The sequence below is a fragment of the Vanacampus margaritifer genome, chromosome 2, assembly GCF_051991255.1.
Source record: "Vanacampus margaritifer isolate UIUO_Vmar chromosome 2, RoL_Vmar_1.0, whole genome shotgun sequence".
Lineage (NCBI taxonomy): Eukaryota > Metazoa > Chordata > Actinopteri > Syngnathiformes > Syngnathidae > Vanacampus > Vanacampus margaritifer.
This window is the reverse complement of record NC_135433.1, coordinates 20,023,508-20,044,738: the sequence shown is the minus strand read 5'-3', so window position 1 is coordinate 20,044,738 and position 21,231 is coordinate 20,023,508. Positions and strand designations below refer to the sequence as shown.

The 21,231-nt window shown below is 41.8% G+C and overlaps 1 protein-coding gene across 1 annotated transcript in view; it reads right to left on the bottom strand.

The window, feature by feature from the left end:
- The window catches only part of LOC144044118 (inactive phospholipase C-like protein 2), a 77,725-nt gene that overhangs the window by 6,558 nt on the left and 49,936 nt on the right, over positions 1-21,231 (bottom strand). Inside the window, exons 2-5 of the mRNA XM_077558339.1 lie at positions 16,039-18,525; positions 10,556-10,759; positions 7,524-7,599; positions 1,000-1,109 (exon numbers count right to left, since the gene is read on the bottom strand). Coding sequence (XP_077414465.1) covers positions 1,000-1,109; positions 7,524-7,599; positions 10,556-10,759; positions 16,039-18,525 — 2,877 coding nt within the window. The remainder of the gene's footprint in view (positions 1-999; positions 1,110-7,523; positions 7,600-10,555; positions 10,760-16,038; positions 18,526-21,231) is intronic.

Below are 21,231 nucleotides of genomic sequence, written 5' to 3'. Positions count from 1 at the left end.
GAAGGAAGCGAAGGGGAACATTCCTCTAATGTGGTCTTGTGAGGAATTACAAGGCAGCCAATGAATGTAATAATCAGGCTTGGGGAGTAACGGAGTACATGTACTGCTGTTACGTAATCAGATTACTTTTTTTTTTTTTTTTAACTGTATTCCTTTACAGTTACAGGAAAAAACATGTAATCAGATTACAGGTACATTTATTAAAAATGGGGATTACTTCAAGAGATTACAATTTCTACGATGAGAGAGAGACAGACAGAGCGAGAGAGTGCGCGGGCGGTACCGTTGCTACGTGTCGGGGAGGTGGGGACAAACGAACTGACTAGTCGCGTCCTCCATACGCGGGCAGTTTGAAAAAGCTTCACGGACGGGAGGAGGAAATGCCGACCGGTATTCACTGGAATTTACTCGGAGCAAAAGTTTGAGCTGTCCAGCGGCATGCTACGCGCTGTAGCTTCTTGCTAGCTAGCCCGCTAGCCTACAACCAAAATGTGAGTTACACCTTCCAAACAAATCTTCCTCCCAACAATTCACTATTTAAAAATCATACACAACATATACACCGACTTAACTTGGATGACTGTATCTATCTAGCTATCTATCTATCTGTCTGTCTAAACTGTCAGGTGTGGTTGCTTTCAGTGACAGTTCGAAAACAGCATATGGCCTTCAATCAATCAATCAATCTATATCCTATTTTTGCTATTTGTAGGCTGCCCGGGTCCCTATCAGCCCGCAAATAGCAGGGGCGCATTGTATAGAATATATATTGTGGTGATATTTATTTTTATTTTGTCTTCATGATCATACTCGGTATTGGAGTAATCCAAAAGTAATCCAAAGTAATCCAAAGTAATCAAGTTACATGACTTTAATATTATGGCACTTGGATTACGTTACTAACTACATTTTTTAGCAGGTAACTTGTAACTGTAACGGAATACATTTAAAAAAATAACCCTCCCAACCCTGGTAATAATGCATGTGTTAATGATTGACCTTGAGCACGGTGATGTTCCAGGCGTAGCTCTCCATGGCCTTCTGAAGTTTGCGACCCTTCAGACCTTCCTTTGCGCCGATGCGATGCAGATCCTCGTGGAAGTCAAGACCTGTCAACGTATAGATCCACCGTCAATATAGAACAAGCTCCATGCAACCATTTTTAGACATGACAATGCAGTTAGGTCCAGAAATACTGGCACAAAGACCATTTTCATCATTTTGCCACCTTCTGAAATATAACTCCATTGGCGGTGAGTATACAGTTATGTTTGAAATTTGACATACCCCATAAATTAACTTGTGAGCACAACTCTAAAAGCTAAATGACGCTGAATGACATAAAAATGCATTGAATCATCATCGAAATTCACATGCATGTCAACTTCAACCTTTATACACATGAAACCTTTTTTTCACCATACAGTGCGCTCATAAGTTTACATGCCCAAGGGGTATGTTTATATCTACAGTATATTGCCAAATGCAACTGGATAACCTATTCACTCTTAGTAATCAGTATAATACATCACCCTGGCCAACTGCAACCTGACATCAAGCACGGAACATGGCTTAGAATATCCGTCTGTAAGCCCAGATGACATGTTAACGGGGTTCAATGCTGTTAATGAACATGGCCACATCGACAAATCACCATTTAGCCTCCTCAAGCATTTATCCTGCTCCTTAAATGTCACTCGGGTGGCGTTCCATTCAAGTGTGTCGCGGTGGCAATGTTTCTACATCAGGGTGACGTGCGTTTGTCTGTGAAGAAACACCCAATCAAAGATGGAGGATACGTAGCGACAGATTACATTTAAGAATAGGATCACCAAGATGTTGCTGAGCTGGCCAACAATGACCTTAATAGAAGCCAGATGGAGAGTGGGACATCTTGATCCCTGGGATTTCTGTCTTAATGGAATCATCATCAAGTGGCTTCAAACCAGAAGGATCAGGGGGGTGAGGGGGGCGGGTGGTGTCTTGGCTGGGGGCTAACGAAGCCTGACGGGTTTTGTGCTAACAGAGACTTCCATTTTGAACTGTTCTTAAGTTGCCTAAGGCACCACCAGTTCCACCTGAAGAAAATCAGACCCAAAGCATGATGGTACCACCAAACTAGACGCAAATTTAAAACAGGAATGTCAAACATATGGCAAATTCAACACAACAGGTTCACCAGACAGAGATGACACAGTCATAGTTTGCTTCCTTGTTTGTCACATGCCTCACATAAAAAGGAGGCATTTTCAAAACATGAAAAAAAAAAAGTTTCTGGTCGTCGCAGTTGATTTTTCAAACTGCACCCTACTGTTAAAAAAAACATATTTTTAAGTATATGGCCCGCGACTTGAACGCCCTGATTTAAAGCACGGCACTGAGAAGGATTTACAATACAATACAAATCAATGCTACAACACGGATGATGCCGAGCCACAAATCACCGCCAACTTTGACCTTCGGCGACACTCCGCAGGCGCGTTTAAGCGGCAGACGGATGGGCGCTATCACAACCGAGTGTGTAATTGGTCTTTAAAGCCATAAACATCATCTCATGCGGCGAGGCATCCGAGGTTTATGTCACAAAAATGCTTTTCCCCTTCATTGAATCGGGCCTTTGAGCTAAGCTAAGCGGCAGCGCGAGGCAGACGGGCTTGAGCACGCTGGACGTAAGAAGCCTCAATAGGGAGCTTATCTTACTAATAATTGTTGTGGATTCCTAAGCAAATGTTGCTATCTCCACTAAGGATCTTAATTTCATCATTAACGTGTGTGTTCCGCTCTACTGTAGACGCCCCAAAAAATTACCATAGCAGACCAACCATCTTTATTAGTAGTAGTGATGATAACAATAATAATAAAGAACATTACATAAAAATAGGTTTACTGATAACTGGGAACAAATATTTTATGATGCTATTAAAAAAATATTTGAAATTGGAAAATAAAGGAAAAATATTTTATTATTATTATTAGGGGTGTGCCAAAAAAAATCACAATTCTCATTTAGTACGATTCAGAATCGATTTTAAATGTCCCAAAATCCATTTGATTTAAATTATTTTATACTGTCTTCCCTTTGTTTGTGTGTGCCTGTATTGGGAGCGCTGTTCATGTTGTACACGATTTGGCCACTTAGGGGCAGTGTGGTTCCACGCGGCCTGATACACTGTTAAGTTGTAGCCACCTTAGACAGTAGAAGGAAAAAGTCACGAACAAGTTATTCCATTAAAAGTTGTTTTTTTGCATCGTGGAAGCGTTCTTTTGAGTGATAAAAGTGCCATGAGTAGAGCATTACGATTCCTTGCACATCTATAAATTGAAGCAAAAATCATTGTCAATCAAATCGTTTTGAATCAAAAATCGCTCTTAATCGAAAATTGATTCTGAATCGAATCGCACACCCAAAAATTGGAATGTAATCGTGAGACATTCATAGATTCCCACCCCTAATTATTATTATTATAAATTATATAATTGCATGTTGTGGCAACAAAAAGGGCCATATTTTCACATGTGCACTTAGCGTAAAAACTGGAGCATCTTAAATTTTGGTGCCAGGGCAAGTCTATTTTACAGTGTTTGCGCATTTGGCAGACTGCATTGCACCTTGCTGCGGGTTCCGACTTCTATTAGCCGGTAATCAAGTCATCTGTGTTTAGTCCCACAACGGCGCAAACACCCATTTCTAGCTGTGCCAGTATATGAAAATGCCAAAAGAAAGAAAAACTACACGCAGGCGCACGAGTAGACTAAACTTTGCGCAAGAACTTGCGCCCGGCATGAAAAAGTGTGTGTGTGTGTGTTGAGGGGGATACTGAAAGAGAACTAAATGTAATACGTTTTTTAAATCATTCTTGGATAACATAATATGTAAGATACATGTCAAATGTTATAACAATGAAAACATCTGGGGGGAAAATGGTTACAAATAATATACTGTATATTTCAAACTGAACAGCAGATACAAAAAAACCCATATTTTTTAGACTTGTGAAATCCAAATAATGTTTTTCAAATCCTATCTTGTGAGAAATAGATTTAATTGTAAAAGAAAAAAAGATTACAAACATTTTCTTAAAAAGATATGACAAAATAAAGCAATTCCCTTTAAATGTCTTGAATTAATGAAACCAAAATTAGAGCTCTAGGCGTACACACACACGCACACACGCACACACACACACACACACACACACACACACACACACACACACACACACACACGCACGCACACACACACACACACACACACACACAGTCAGTGCCCCAGTGTGCGTCTCAGCTGCACTTCTGGCCTGCCGTTAAATGTGTGAGTGTGATGACTTCTGCCTTTGGGGAGGTAAATCATTCAACACCTTACTATTCTCAACACGTCACTGCTTGACTGGCCAAATGAAGCAGAGACGTCAATAACCGCAGAGCACAAACGTGCACAGGCAAAGTCATGAACGCTGAAAGGATCATGCAGCACATCATGCAAATTTGTCGTTTTGACTCTTTTGGCCGAATAATAGTGGGATTGTATACCTCGTGATCGTTATCAGCCGCTGTGAATGGAGGCTGTGTCAAAGAACGTCGTCCTTTTAAATAGAGCCAATCTCAGAATGCCACTGGGGGATGAATGGCGTTTGTATCCCCATAGAATATTTCTTTGTTTCTACTTGACAGTTTGTACAATGTACGCTGTATTGCGGCAAATATGGGACATCGTGAATTCTCCTCAGTCAGATGCTAATGTAACGATGTAGCTGCAGAAATAAAACACTTCAAGCATGAATGATGCCACGGTTGCAAAGTTATGTACGCAGTATGCATTTTGATGGGTACAGCGGGAGCAGCAGGTGCGGGTTCGCAGGTGATAAGGAGCAAAGCGCGTTATGTGCATTTCCTCCGCGGCAAACGATGTGGGGCTTCATTACAAAGCAAAATAGTTGTGCGCCAAATTTTCTTCATTTTGTGTTAGCATTAGCATTCCATGACTCCATTTTAGGCAGCAAATAGAAAAGCTACGGTGCCTGTACATTTCATTTAATACTTGTATTCGCTCTGCAGTCCATTTAACCAGAAAGCCATTTAGGCCTTTGTTAATCTGCTTCATTGCATCACGCGTTAGCAAAAACATAACTACAAAAAAAAATGGCTTGTGGTCTCTCCAAAAGGCAAAAAACGTCAGCCATCTTTACAAGAGCATCAAGCTGAGCGTCCTCCACTGTCGAGTCTTCCGCGACGCTTTCGAGCTCTGCTCGACTCCATGCTCTGAAGACGTTGGCGGCGCCGCGCAGCGGGACCTTTGGCCCCCGGGGACGGCTCTGTGATTGAAGCCCGCATGGCAGCGTAATTGCGCCGCACCAGCGTCTGGGCTCTTCCGGGGGCGCAGGCGGAGCATTTTGTGTGCAGCTCGGCACCAGGAGGTTTAAATTGGTTTGTTGCGAGACTCGGGAATACGGGGTCACAATCAGCCGGCAGGCCAGATCTTCTGCTTCAGTTTGGGCTTTTCATCCATCAATAATATATAATATAATATTGATGACTTTTGATCGCCATTCAAATGAAGTTGTTCAAGATGCCTTTTTACATTAAAGTGAGCCTCAAGACTTCTCCAGCTCAAGTGTTTTCTCACCAGTTGTCGTATTAATGTCAACTGTAATGCTGCCCAAGCCCCCACCTCCCCCCGCCCCCTTCCCGCTGAAGATCTTTTGGTCCACACCGCGACTCCCCCCACACACTAGCACACCTATTCATTTCACCGCTCTCCAAACAGCCTCATGCTTCTTCTCTCTTTTCTCTCTCCGCGGCAGCCCCTTTTGTGACATGCGTCCATTGTGTTCACCTGCCCACCATAACATGCGCAACACTCAGCGCTGATTCACACGCACGACGCGCCGTTGACAACGGCCGGCGTCGTTAAGCGACTGTGGGGGAGTAGATATACGCGGTGAGGACAAAAGACGGCGGGACATGTGACTGTCAGGCCGACAGGACGCGAAAATGAACAAATAAAATATGCTTGCAGCCTGACGGTGATGTTAACCGGATTCTCCATCTCTGATCTCGTCAATTTTATTTTTGTTGATGAAAACTAAAAAACTAAAATTTAAAAAAACGATTTCCGTAAACTTTAACTAAAACTGAACTAAAACGATTTATTTCCTTTTTATTTATTTATTTTTTTTTTTTTAAATCAGAACTACCCTGAAAACTAATTAACTCACTGACTCTGAAACAACCTCCTTCACTACCGGCTGTTTTACTGGATTTTGACTGATTTTGCAAGGAAGGCCCACAGAATATTGTGTTCTATTGCTATAAAAACATGGAACCTACCAAAAGAAAGATTAGAGTCTCTTTCATCGGGAAAAATATATATTTGTATCTGTTTCTGTTTTGCAGCAAATAGCATTAGAATATAGCTAAGTTTCCTCATTATTCACATTTCTGGTGACAAACACTCGACAAAAAGAGCTTGTTGCAACAGGGCCCTGGTTGATCTCTTACATTCTGCTGCCACCTGCTGGCCGTTTTTTGTAATAACTACTATTGCTTTAAGTGACCTCTTCAGGTCAGAGGCTGTATCAAAGCTTTCTGTATGCTCTAACATAAAAACATATTAAAAAAAATAAATATGTTTTTGGGACCTTGGCAATATTTAAAATAGAACGGATTTATACGTTTCCGGGAACAAATGAGTTAAAACTAACTAAATTTAAAAAACAAAACTCAAAACGAAAAGAGAGAAAAAAGTAACTAAAATGAAAATTCCCAAACTATAATAACCCTGGTTCTAGTTCTAGTGGGGTGCTTCCAAAACAAACTCAACAAAATTGTTAACAAGTTATAAAACAACAAATCTATAAGACAACTCAACGATTTCATCAATATTTAGTTAACATTCACACAAAAAAAACATACAGCATCAATTTTTCAACATCTTATCGTGCTAACAATATAAGCTAACTCTTAGCCATTACTAGTTGGAACTCCCAAACGCTTATCAGGGAAAATCACCCTTCCCTCCAATGTTTAAGAACGTTCACCATCGCCATCGGAGGTGTCGAAAAAAGTGAAGACGGCGAGGGCCTTGCTGTATCGGTTTCTTCTTCTACTACTACTCCATTTTCTGCTGTGTATGTATTTTCCAGTGTGGTACAATGCTGCCTCTCACAGGTCAATCCTGGTCTTACGACAGACATTTTAGGCGAGATTAGACATTATACAAAAAAATGGAACTGCTGACAATTTTTTGATTAGCCTTACTTAAGCTTGTGTTCTATCGTTTCACTTTCCGTTTCCATTTGGACCAATTGAGACACTACGATGCTAAGTGACTTGTCCTCGGGTTGAGCAGCAGCAAGCGCGAGGGTGGGAGCCCTCCCGACCTCCCTCATCGCGCCTCGTTTCTTTGTGCTGCTGTCACTTGCTTATAGCTTAAGTGTCATTACTTGCTAGTGGTTACACAACCATAGCAAACTGCAATTAATAACAATTTAATGTACTCCCCCCCCAGGGCGTTGCATTCATACCTGCACGCTGTGCTTGCACAAGTTTAGAGTAGACCACGTCAGCCGACTCAATCAGTGTTCTGCTGGTCTGGATCATCTAGTGGCAAAGAAGATAAGAACGTTACAGCCGACCACATAATATTAAACACAATTGATTTTCTTAAGACCAACGGTTGTTGAGGTTGCTTGCGTGGGAACTCGTTTTCATCTCACAATCCCAAAACATGCATGCCAGATTCGAAATTGTCCTTTGGTGTGAATGTGAATGGTTGTTTGTCTATATGTGCCATGCGATTGTCTAGCGACCAGTGCAGGGTGTTCCCTGAGATAGGCTCAAGCACAACCGTGACCTTTGTGAAGAGAAGTGCTCGAGAAAACGGATACATTGATTTTTAATGAACCCTCCCGTTATGTGTTAACTTCGCTACAACAAAAATGCTCATGGCTCAATGTGTCCTGCTGCATGTTTAACCCTCTCTAAATTTACTTTATTTTAATTTTAAATACTACATGAAGAAGAAAACACCAAGAATATGCTATACATTCCCCCCCCACATTTAAAAACAGTGGTCAATTTGACCCACAATTAGTTATAGACCGATAATTGGCCCGGCAGATAATCGGCGCCGATATTCAGCATTTTATGAATATCGGCATCGGCCTCTTTTTTTGTTTTGATGGCTTATATAATATTATAAACTGTTATTTTTGCTCCTCAGTCTGCTCTGAGTCAGCGGCTGTTGACTCCCTGCAGCATTTAGCCTGCCCACAGCACCATCTGATTGGTTGCTCATGCAGCGCTAACAGCAATTAGCGGCTATTAGCCTGCGAGCTAACGGCTAGCTCACGGATTAACGGCTTGCGGCTAACCTAATAACCGTTTTTTAGCAGCTATTTGGGAGTTATCCCAGGGTTAGCGTGTGGGTGAACAGTTAGCCCACGAGCTAACAGTTAGCTCGCGAATTAGCGGCTATTAGCCCGCGAGCTAACTGGCTAGCCTGCAAATTAGTGGCTATCTGGGAGTTGGCATTATAGTTGGTGCAAAAGCTGATGGCAAACAAAAAACCTTTAACATGTTGCAAATCACAAAAGCTGCTTAATAAACATGTACTTGAAGGCATTTAAGCAGTCAAGTGCTGGAATTTTTATGATTATTTTATTATTAAAAATTTTGACACCAACTTTTTTTCCCTGCAAATGTATATCGGCTTCAAATATCAGTTATCGGCCTCCCTGACTACCGATAATCGGCATCGGCCCTGAAAAGAGCATATCGGTCTATCTGTATCCACAATGCAACAGGATATTGAGTTAGCAAGCAGCCTCATTTACTATTATTTTTAGTCCAAATGTATTGTTGAAGAATGTTGACGCTATCACTTTTTGTTTTTTAAGTGCTCTGTAATTAAAGTTAGCTTGATCATTGAGTTCAACAACTGGAGTAAGAAGCTAAATGTTTACAACCATTGGAACTATTATTACAGGTCTCTGGATATTGCAAATGCTTAGCAGGCCTGATTCAATAAAAAAAAGGACCTTATATGCCTGAAATGATTTCTGAAATGATTTCCTGAAATTCTCAAACCCTATACAATATTTTCTAGGTAAAAAAAAATGAAGTCAGATTATTGGTTACACAGCACGATTGATGCATCATTTCCTCTTCAGATTAAAGGTGGCATTAAAACCCAGCAATAGTGGTTTCTCAACCATTATATTGCAGAGAAGGAATTCTCCAACTGAATGAGAAATGACCGTGTTATTTTTTCTCTCCAAGGGAATCAAAAGTCCAATATTTGAGATTAAATCTGATTTGTATTTTGTACCACGCAAAACACTGACATAAGAGACAGATACATATTTTAATTTAATGTCTACAGCATAGGACAGATACAAAAAAGATTGTTGAAACGTTGTAGACAATTTGGAGTACCCAGAGAGAACCCAGACAAGTAAAAGAGGAACAAGCAGCTCCACAAACAAAGGCCCAAGCCCAAAATGGATCCTGGAATCTCGGGCTGGACGATTAATTGAAATGTTATTGCGATTTTGTCTTTTCTCGATGTTTACAATGTAATTATCGAAGGAAATCGATTAATGTGCAGAACGGCATGGTGCGCTTACAAGTTCCCTACATTGTGAAAGTACCCTGAATGCTCCATGTTGCTTGTAGCAAGCCCGGAGCGATTCAATGTGATTCTGCCGTCCCTAAGCGTCCTTTTAATCTCATGACACCCAAATTGGAATTAACTGTAAAACTAAAAACGCAATGAGACTTATCACATGCACAGTATACTTAAATACAAGACATGCTTAATTTTTAAAACATCACTAGCCTAGCGCTAATGCTAAAGCGACAGTAGGATCCCATTCAAATGCTAACGGAAAGATAGCATCAACTTTGCTAGTGATTGTCCTTCAAATAATGCATATTCACACACAAATGCTGTGGAAACAAATAACCACAGGTAGGATAACACTACTCAAAGGCACAAATTCTGTCCAATTTGCAAAAATTTAGTTATTTTATTAGAATTCAATCTTCTGTTCTCATTGTAAGCGTGTACACCATGGATGCACGGCACCACACTGCCCCTAAGAGGCCAAAATGAACAGGGTCACCCAGTATTTGTTTTCAATTGCTATTTTAGTATACAGTACAATATTCTTATTTTACTTTCTTACTAATTCAATTTCTCGCTGTCCTTTTAAGTCATATTTAATGCTGAGTTTTCAAGGATTCAAGGAATTTTGTTTTCTCAAAATTCAAGAATACAAATATCTAAAAACCAAATATATTAAAACACATTTCCACATGGCATGGCACAAAATACACTGAGGTCCCAGGTTAGCCCACCAAGTCCCCAAACTCGTGAAAATAACATAAGATAAAAGAAATATGATAAAGAGGGTAATGTTAACATTGAATCTGAGCATTTTAGATTCTGAGTCCGAATACAGTATCGGTATCAGTGCCACTCCAAACCAGTTCCAACATGAAATGATAGCAAGTCCTCCAAATTCACAATTTTGTCACAGTCACACGTACTTACCATGTCGTAAGCGTTGAGCACCTTGCGCAGCAGCTCGGGCACCAGACCCTGAGCCTCCATGGTGGGGTAGGTCTCGCTCAGGTCCACGGTCACCCGCAGAGAGCTCTCGCTGTTCATCAGCCAGGTGGACACGGTCAAGATGCACTGCTTCATGTTGGCGGCCGGCGTCAGCCCGCACAGCTCCTTGAAGGACACCATGGCATTCTGGGAAGAAAAGAACAAATGCGCATACAATTGATATTTTGTGTCCTTGTGATGGCAAGCCAAAATCTCGCATTCCTGTAACGCTAATGCACTTAGCAGAAGTGATCGTATTCCAAATGTCTTTGAAGGAGACAATTTTGTGACAGGAAAGAAACAGGACAAGAGAAGGATGCTTATTTGTCTAATGGCGACAGTAAAATGACGACACTTGTCTTCAAGTCACGCTGCTGATGCACAACAAGCAAGCGCACTTTGTCAATTCCTGTTTGCCTTCATCTTCAATTGTTCCATAATTATCACATTACAAATCGGCTTCATTTTCTATGATCCCGTTGATATCGCATCACAAATCAGCTTGATTATAGCAGATCATAGATCCCGACGGGTCGCTAAATGTCATTCTTTTCTTAATGAGATTATTATAGCTTTATCAGGATCATTTGTATCGCTCGGCCTTGAGCAGGCCAGCTTCCTGTTTTTGGCGTAGGCTTTTTTGGGTGCTTTTTGTGGCTCAAAACAGAATGTTAAGAGAACAGCTTGAAAATAGAAAAGCACATATGGTGATTGTCCAACGAAAAGCATCTCTTCTAAAAGAATGTCAAAGCCGAAAGGTAAGCAGAGCTGCAGTGAGTTTTGTCGTTCTTTCCATTGGCCAAGCAGTATAGGAATATGTGATACCACTTTTTTCAGACTGATACCAGTACAAGTACTCAAACAAATGCCAAAACCATAATCGATACCACTAGTACTTCTGGTACATGAAATTTCCACAAAAAAACAAAACAAAAGAAAGACCTCAATATCCCTTTATAGCATTTTTCTTTCAAATTGCCTGAAATTAATGGCAATTTCTATTCTTCTAATTTCTAGTTCCTGATCGTAAAACGGTCACAAGAGGGCGCACGATACCACGCAAGTACTGATACTTTGAAATAAGTCCAGGTATCGACCCGATACCAATGCCTGGTACCGGTACTTACTCACCCATCCCTAGTATAGAAGTGTATGAAGTGGCTGATAAAATATATAAAAACTGCTCGGGTATTTTGATCAAAGCATGACATACCTGCGAACTAATGTGAGTAAAAATGTTGAGGGAATATTTCCTGATTTATTGTTCACTTTTTTGTATAATATTTTTTAGGGTTGGGAATCTTTGAATGTTTCACGATTCGATTTGATTCCAATTTTTGGGCCTGCGATTTTTGCTTCAAAATGATTTGATTGACAATGAGTTTTGCTTCAATCTACAGATGTGCAAGGAATCGTAATGATCTACTCCAGTCTGATTCGCTAATGCTAATTAGCACGCTACTCACGGCACTTTTATCACTCAAAAGAACGGCTCCACACTGCCAAAAAAACAACTTTTGTTGGAAGAAATTGATCGTGACTTTTTCCTTCTACTCTCTAATGTGGCTACAACTTAACAGTGTATTTGACCGCGTGGAACCACACTGACCCTCAGTGGCCAAATCGGGTACAACATGAACAGTGCTCCAAATAAAGGCACACACAGACAAAGGCAAGACAGTATAAAATAATTTCAATAAAATAGATTTTGGGACATTTAAAATCGATTCTGAATCAGACTAAATGGGAATGGCGATTCTTATGAAAATAGATTTTTTGGCACACCCCTAATATTTTTGTTTTCAATTTTTTATTTAAGAATAATTCATACACAATACGTTTCATTACAGTGACAAATTTACTCTGTTTCTTCCAAGGTTTTTCCCCCCCCCTACAAAATTTAAACAAATACTTTACAAATCAAATTCAAATGAGTTTTTCTGACTCGATCTGGTGTCCATGCCTTAAGAATTTTCTGGCTTGATTTTGGTACAAAATATCAAATACTTCACACCTTCTTTGTGCGCCAGCCATCATTCACCTTGATTTAAATCACAGCCAGCGACACAAGCCGGAGGCGATTTGATGAATAGAGGCCTGGAAGCAAACAAACTTTGAGGCTGTGTTGGCGTTTAAGAAGCAGTTCACGCTCAAGCACTGTGGGAATCGTCTGTCTCCCTGGGCTGGACCTGCAGAAAAATCCGCTCCACATCCCACGAGGACGTGCTGTGTCACTGCATCACCTTTGCAGTGGCCCGGGGAACGATGATGCCGCCACATCTGCATGCTGGACCACCGAAAACACCTCAAGTAGCAAAGAGAGCAACTAAAAGGGATAAGGGACCAGCACCAGTTCATAATTACATGTGACGCTCGTTAACGTATGTCCCAGTGCGCTTGTAGAGCTTCAGTTATTTGCACACATTGGGTATTTGTTTGGGTTCATCCTGTTGTGCAATAAAAATCCACAGTGGAGTTGCGAAACCAACAAGAGGCTTGTGTTTTTAATTACGCCCCCCCTCCTGCTCCCCACTTAACTCCCCTTCCCACATTTCCCCAATGGAAGCTTTGTGTCTCCTTTACAACACTTCTTTTGTTTCGATTCCTATGTATCCCCCCCCCGCTCCTTAATGGGGAAATAGCATTGCGAGGAGGTGTGTGTCAGATCAGCCTATAAGAGATCACTGTTTACATTTAGGCAAATGCAGCAAACTCTCCACAATCGTCCTTCAAACTGTGAAGCACAACAATCTATGAGCAAATTGGACAGTCATAACGGGTCAACCGTAATATTCTCATACTTCAATAGGTTTGTCTTCATTTTAGCTCCTACTACTGAATTGGAGGAGTAGTGCAGTTATTTCTGTTGGTTTTCTCTGCATTGTCAGCTGCTCAATTCGAGACTTCCCAGTATTTTTGGGTGAAAATAAGTCACAATTGCAATCATGTAATCCGTGTCAATTAGGCAATTAAGGCAAGATGGGCAGTGCCCGATCAATTACCAAAAATGGCGTTCTTAAATATCTATCCCTTTTTTAGAGCGCTTATCCACATTAGGGTCAGGGTGGGGTTGACACATCCGTTGACAGGCTGGTTACTGATAGATATTGTAACATTTTTAATACTACATTTCATATATTAACCATTGTTACACATTATTAACATTTTAATTCTTCAGTATTAACCTTGTCGAAATGTTTTGTGTCCTGTGCGGAGCAAGTGGTGTTGATTTCGGTATAATCTGACCTTAAACTGGGACATACTATTTAGTCTAAAAAAGTTCCTTCTCAGCGTTTTGTGCGAAAACACATTTGGTCCTTGAGAACAGAATCTGTTTTGAACACCCACACCTGACCTTGTTTACGCCATCTGCTCACGGAAAAGTACTAAGAATATGTTTAGTCTATAAATGAAAAGGAGGAGGTCTTTTTAACTATAAGAAGCCATTGTGCACGCGGAAGAGCTACATTTGACGCTCTGAATCCCACCTGTTTAAGTGATGAATTAGAGGCTGTTATCTGTCCAGAGATCTCTGACTGATTAAAAAGTCATTTTTGCAAAGGTGTATTTTTCTTACATTAAATCTATCTTCATTTTTGGAACACGCAAAGAGGACAAAATAAATTTATTCCTCTTTCATTACCTACTGGACTGGTCACTAGCCTATGGTAGAGCAAGTAAACATTCCCATTTACACAATGGAACATTTCAGAGTCTTAATTTAATTAATATGGTGCTGCATCCTCATGAATAAAATTGAATTAAACACTTTTTTTTTATGAAATTGAGGGAGCAGGGTAGACTATGGTTCGCATGTCTGCCTCAGTAAGTGTCATCTGGGTTGTTATTTTGTTTGCAATTAGGAGAAACAATTAAGTAAAAAAAGTCAAAACAACATACACAAATAGCACATAGGAAAGAGAGTCCAGAGTTTTGTTTTTGTTTTTTAAAGGAGTCCCCCCCCCCCCCCCACACACACACACACGCTTTATAGGCTAGGTGTGTGGGGGGGTGCGCGCGGCTTTTCTTGCCCCTGGCGCCACGCCCACAAACCCCTCCCCACTTGATGCATAGTAATCGCCACCTGTGGGTCACCTTGCATACTCCCTTTCCCCATTGGAGTACGAAGAATAGTAATCCATGGATGTCCGACACCCCACAACGAATACAACCCCCTCAATGAAAAATATCTCTGTCCGAATTTTGTTTCCAGTTCATCTCTGACCACCAGGCTTAGCAAGTTTGTTGGGGGAAAACCCTGTTAACGCTACTAATAATTTTTCAAAGCAGACCGCTGGAAGCTTTTCTACATGGACAAAACGATTTTAGAGTAATTTTATAATAAATGTTTTGGACAGTAATAGTTTACAGCTACTTTCAAGACAATAAGCATGTGCCATCAAATGGTTCTGATATTGTGCAAAAAAATGTTTTTTTAAAATGAAGATATCTTCTTTAGTTGAAGGTTCAATCTTTGCTTTGCGGTTTCACTGAAGAATCCCTCCAGAGATGCCATCCATCTGGGTTGTTGGCTTTAGGCCCGGCAGCACAATCCAGATCCAAGTTGCAGGCTCCACACAACTAGCCACTACAAAGCTTTTGCCGGTGTATTTTTTTGTTTATTTTTACATTTAAAAGGAATTCTCTTTTATTTATTGAGCGTGAAGATCTTTTCAACTTCCCCTCGACTTTTATCTTCTCGTCTCAATAACACACATTTCCATTTCAAAAGGAAAATGAGAATTTGGTTTTGTGAGTAGAAAAGGCGGCAAGTGTTGTTTGATTGGGTTAAAGTATTAAGGGTCCACCTACTGCTAATTTCCATGTAAAAAAAAAAAGAAAAGAAAAAAAGATGACATTCTGTGACAAATGCAATGCAAGATGATCGATGCTTTGCCATACACAGAAACAAGACATTTATTTATCACCTGTCCTGAGAAAGACATTTAATTGTGCTTGTTAGTCAGATTTGGACAATGGAGGAGTTTCAAAGTATGAATGCTTAGCAACGCAGACCACTTGCCCTGGGTGGTAATTGTCCCTCATTAATGATTATACTATTCATACACTGACTAATTGCATACCATTGTTGCAGTATTGCTGCTTTCTTACGCAACATCAATGGAGCGCAATTAGTCGCGTGGCTCCGTGCATAACCATGAAGTAAAGTGCATTTCGAACACTTCACATCAAGTTGTAACCACGCGATGTACTTAGTGAAGAAGGAAGTTTGGCATTGCCTGGCTTGTATCAGGTAAAATAACAGATTTTTGTCTCCTATGACAAGATTTATTCTATAATTATCTGTCACCTGCTGCATTACAAGAGATGGGACGAAAAGACAAAGCAAAGTAGTGGGTAAAGAAGACATTCTGCAAAAAAGTGTCCAGCGCCAAGTGTGACAGAAATCAAAAGTTTCTTCTTACCTGTACATTTTCTCTGAGGTCTGTGGCCTCCCGAAGGGGTTGGGTTGATGCTCTGAAGAGTTCGTCCACCACTTTGATCCCCGTAGTCTTGGTGTTTGTGTATTCACGGGCCTTCCGACCTTTCCTGACTGAAATTCCTCTCTTATGGGCCTTGCCTCCTCCCCGTCTGTTTGTGATGGCCACGTGGACAAACAATGTGGTGTTGGGTAAGAACTCCCCAGACAGAGACTGCAGGGGGACATGCCTGTAGCCAGGCTGCAGGCACTCGAACGGGATGGTGTACTGGCCAATGAACTCATCTCCAATGTAGTCATCATCCAGCACCACAAAGCGCAGGACCGCCAGTTCAGGCAAGTTGATCTGAAATTCAAAACTCTCATCAAAAATGGGGTTGTCGCCATTTTGGGAGACGGTTTTGGTTCTTTGTTCAGCACAATCAGCCGGGATGCCATGAATCTCCACGTAAATGTAAGGTTCCACCACATCACCCTTGGCCGCAGAGCCACGAGGCTTGGGTAGGTTCTGCCCGCTGATGACCTTAATGTGAAGGAGCTGGGCGGAAACCCCTGGCAGGGAATCCCGAGCATTGGCACTGAAATAGGACACCTCCTCCCTCATGATGGCTGGCCGCAACACGAAGCCACAGTTGCCATTTTGTCGGAACCAGCCAAGGTTGAGGTCCATCATCAGGCCAGGTGTCTGGTAGTTCATGGCCACAATTTGGCAGCCACACTTCCAGAAATCTTGGGGGTTCATGTTACTGGCATCAATCCTCATCGGGGTGGGGTACACTCTGGAGAGAAAGCGCTTGTTGTAGCAGACAAATTCCTCTGGAAACTCATTGGCAAACCTGTTTGCATCAACCTCATTGAAAGAGCAGATCTCCCAGTATTTTTGGTCCCTTTTGGATGTGTCAAAGTCCCTGAACTGTACCGATTTACAGAGAGACACAAGCTCAGAGAGCTCCTTGCACAGAAGGAGTCTTTTGCATCCCAAGCAATTTAGCTGGTCCCCGTCATCTACTCCAACTCGTCTGGACATTTCTAGACCCTCTTCCTCTTCTGTCACATCACCCTCAGGGTCTGCGCAGCTGGACTCTAGCCTCTTCCCCTTGAGAAGGATTTTACCTTTGAGTTTCTCAGGAGATGGTAGGTAGTTTTCCTCTTTGTTGGGTGAATCCACATATAGTTTGTCCCCAAGAATCTTTTTCATGTGTTGGGCCATAACCCTCTGCTGCGGGATGGAGCAATGAGCCACTAAACAGAGGATCAGGGGATACTCGGAGCTCTCAAACGCATATTGGTTGATGATGTCTAAGACCTTGGAGAAAACTAGCTGTGAGGCCACAGAACTACCAACATACACTACCGGTTCATTATCAGGGCCGTCCCAGACGATGACCTCAATGCTGCGACAGCCCATCCTCAGAACTCGAATGTAACTACTGATGTCAGAAGAACCCCAGAAGTGATCTTCCAGAAGGGAGGCATTATGTGAAGAGTTGATGTAGTAGTGGGACAATGGCTGAGTCATATCTTGGCACACACGTTTGTGCTGTGGGTCAAAGATGTGGCACTCAGAGGAGAGGAGGTAATGTGTAAAACCATCAATGGAGAGGTAAATCCGTTCCCTGCCTTCGACCGATGGCTCATATTTTAGAACCATATCTCTGCACATGTCCTCTGTTACACCTTCTACACCCTGCTCCACCTCTACGAATAACATGAGGTCTTTACAGTCCAGGTACTCCTTGTTACTGGAGAACTGCATTAGCAAAAAGAAAATTTCTGGTCGTGTACAGAGCTCACAGTAGGCCTCCACAAATGTGTCCATGTTAATTGCCTCACCATATTGGTCTTTCGCTTTCTGGAGTTCTTTGAACTTGAGTTCTATCATGGCCTCTTTCATTCCAGGGTTGAGCCCCTTGATAATTTGTGTGGCCCTAAAAAGGTCAATGTGCCCGTCTTTTTCCATGTCTGCGAACACAAAGACTGAGCTAATCCAAGATGTCCGTACACTTGGTTGGCTGGGCTCCACCATGTCCACGGGGTGTCGGCCATAAGAGACCAGATATCTCAGGCCCATCACCCAGGTGCTGACCACATCAGCAGTACTGGCAACTAAATCCAGTGACTCATAGTTGTCCCCATAGATGATCGAGAAGGCACATTCATCTGGGAACTGATCAGAGAGACCATTGCTGCGAAGGACTGGAGTCTTCTTCCCCAATCGGACCTCCTTAATGCTCTTGATCTCAAGCTTTGCCTTCTCGGAGTCCTTTTTGGAGGGCTCCCAGCGGAGCCAGTGCATGTCCGGATCCAGCAGGAAGTATCTGTTGTACATGCGCGAATTGGAGCGCACCTTCTTCATCTCGCATCCCTCCATCATGAAAGCCATGCATGCTGCTGTGCTGTTGATTTTGCGGTCACTCGGCATGGAGCTGAAGGAGACCGTCTTTTTCCTCACCTGCCTCTGTTTGGACCCATCCTGTAAACAAGAGAGGAACACAAATATTTTTATTATATGATTAACAATGTATGAGGAAGAAGACTGTATACTATAAAGCCACACCATAGTAAAATAATCATAAATCTCTAGACCTGACATGACAGCTCTACAATATCTATAAAGATGGTAAATAGCGATGGGCTCTCCTGACATTTTATTGAAAACCTGGATTGCCACATTCATTTCAAGCTGAAATCAAGAAAATGAAAATGTGCCAAATCCCATAAAATGCCAAATAACTCAAAGATCTCAGTTTATATTGCCAAGAGGGAATGCGATAAAACAAGAGCGGTCAATGTAAAACCTGGTCCATTTTCAATTTAAAAACAATCAACTACAAATGGCAGGCAAGGGGTTATGGGGAGAAGATTGGCTATTGTATGTACAATTACTATGTCTCTCAACACAGCCTCCTCCCCGACAGCTGATGCTTGTACCGATCTGATCTATCGGCCAATAGAGCACAGTTCAACTCAAGGCACACTGGAGCACCTCTGAACCATCCATCTTGCTACTGACAATCCAGGGAAGATGAGGCCCGGTACATCATCCTGATTAATGAGCAATCCTCGATGCAAATGGAGAAAAAAAAAAGACATTATCATGGCTTTCTAATGTTGTCCTTGTTGGACGTCTTCTATCTCCTCTTATTCTGCAGAGGTGAAAAAAGACAAACGGTGATGTTTGTCACCGCATGGTGGTGACACTGGAACGACCCAGGTCATTGGTTAGCAGTGTGCATCAAAATGTGCTGTCTTGCATGATACTTTTGTCTAAAAGTACCATATATGATACTATGATATGATACTTTTGTCTAAAAGTACCATATATGATACTATGATATGATACTTTTGTCTAAATGTACCATACACCCTTAAGGAAAATTTAGAGTTGTCACCGATTTTGGAATGTGGTATTAGCGAAAACATCACACAGAAAGGCCAAGTTAGAATACGAACTGGGACTCTTTTTTTTTTAAATGTGAGGTAGCTGTGCTAAACAGTACAAACAGCTCCACCTGTTTAGCGTCAAGTTGAATTTTATTTACTATTTAGTATTTACTTTGATGTTGGGTACATTTCTGAAGACTGATTTGTTTTTCCCCTTGATCATTTTCTGTAAACAACAATAAAAGAAAAATAAATCAATGAAGATTTGGAACTGGAACATAATTCATTGAGATCTTGGATTAGGATGTGTGACTGAAGTGCATGTAGTGCATTATTTAATCTGTATGTGCATGGTTGCCATTTCAAGTGTTTAGCAGAGTTAGAATATGAAATTCCACTTTGGCATTTGTAGCTTGTGAACGTTTTATGCAGCTCCCTTAGGACCTCTTCCACTGCCTGATACTCTGTGATGTTAGTGACCACAGATAACATTTAACATGTTCTCTGTGATATACGCCGACTCATTCAACATGTACTTGTCGAGCCTCTTAAACGTCAGGTCTTGTGGGTGCATGATGCAGCTCAACCTTAGTTTGAACACATGGAAGATGAAGGAACTTCCTATGGGACTCATCGTCATTGCCTCCCATGGCCTACTTCCTACCAATCGCACTGAAGCGCTGAGCCTTGTGCCTCCTCCTTTACGCAAGTCCTGGCAGGTTACCATTCGCACATGCACTTTGTTGGTCTATAGCAGGTTATCGGTCAGTTCCATTCCCCCACGGAGATCCTGGGTCCTTTCTGTGTGTGAGTGTGTGTGGATTGTGAACGAATAGCGAGGTTATCGTCAAGGGCATCTGGATATCAGAAGAAGACAAAGCAAGGACCTTGGTTGATGACGTGCTTGCCACAGTTGCATGGATCATGGGATTTGTGTCAGCACACACCCTGACAGCCCACCCGACGTAGCTAAGCCTCGGTGCACATTGAGTGTCAATCGTGACATGAAAAATCTAACAAATACAGATGCCACAAACATGTTTACAGTGTTTTGACTGCCAAAAGATTTTCCCTGAAGGCTTCAACGATCCCTCTTTGAATTAAGATCACAACTGTGGACGTGAATCATGATGCAAGGTTTATCGTCAAGGATCAGACCAAAGCCACACAACAAATGTCATTCAAATCCATTCATGACTTTGTGAGTTTGTATAGCTTCTTTGTTTACTCTTTCCTATAGTGATAAATCTACATTGGCAAGCCAACCAAATTGTTTCAGGGATATGTTTGTGTCATTTTGGAATAAGCACAAGCATTGAATAATGTATGGAGTTCCAAATAAATACTAGCAAATTCGGAAGCACTAGCAAATTTGATCACTAGCAACTTTGAGATTTTGTGTATCTGGTTGATGGCATTAGTCAGAATAAAATTCCCTCAGAACATCGGGAAGGTCATCCTCTTTGGAAAGTGAATTGTTTTTCCAACTGAAGCCATCAGCAAACAAAGATGCCTTGACCATTTGACTTTATTCGATGTGATGGCTGAGCAATGTGTTTTGATGCGTCAATGCTAAAAGGTGCGGAGAAAGAGCAGATTTCGAGGTGGTGGTTTACGCTGTACGCCTCGCACGGTCCTCGCTTGACTCAGAAAGCTCGGCAGCGACAGACGCGGTAACAGAAGTGGCTGGGAGTGAGAAAACAGGTGCAGATGGCGAGGAGCCCTCCAGAGTCCCCCGGTCCCGCTGGTGCGATCAAAGCACATCAAGACGTCAGAGCGCAAAAATCGGAGTTAC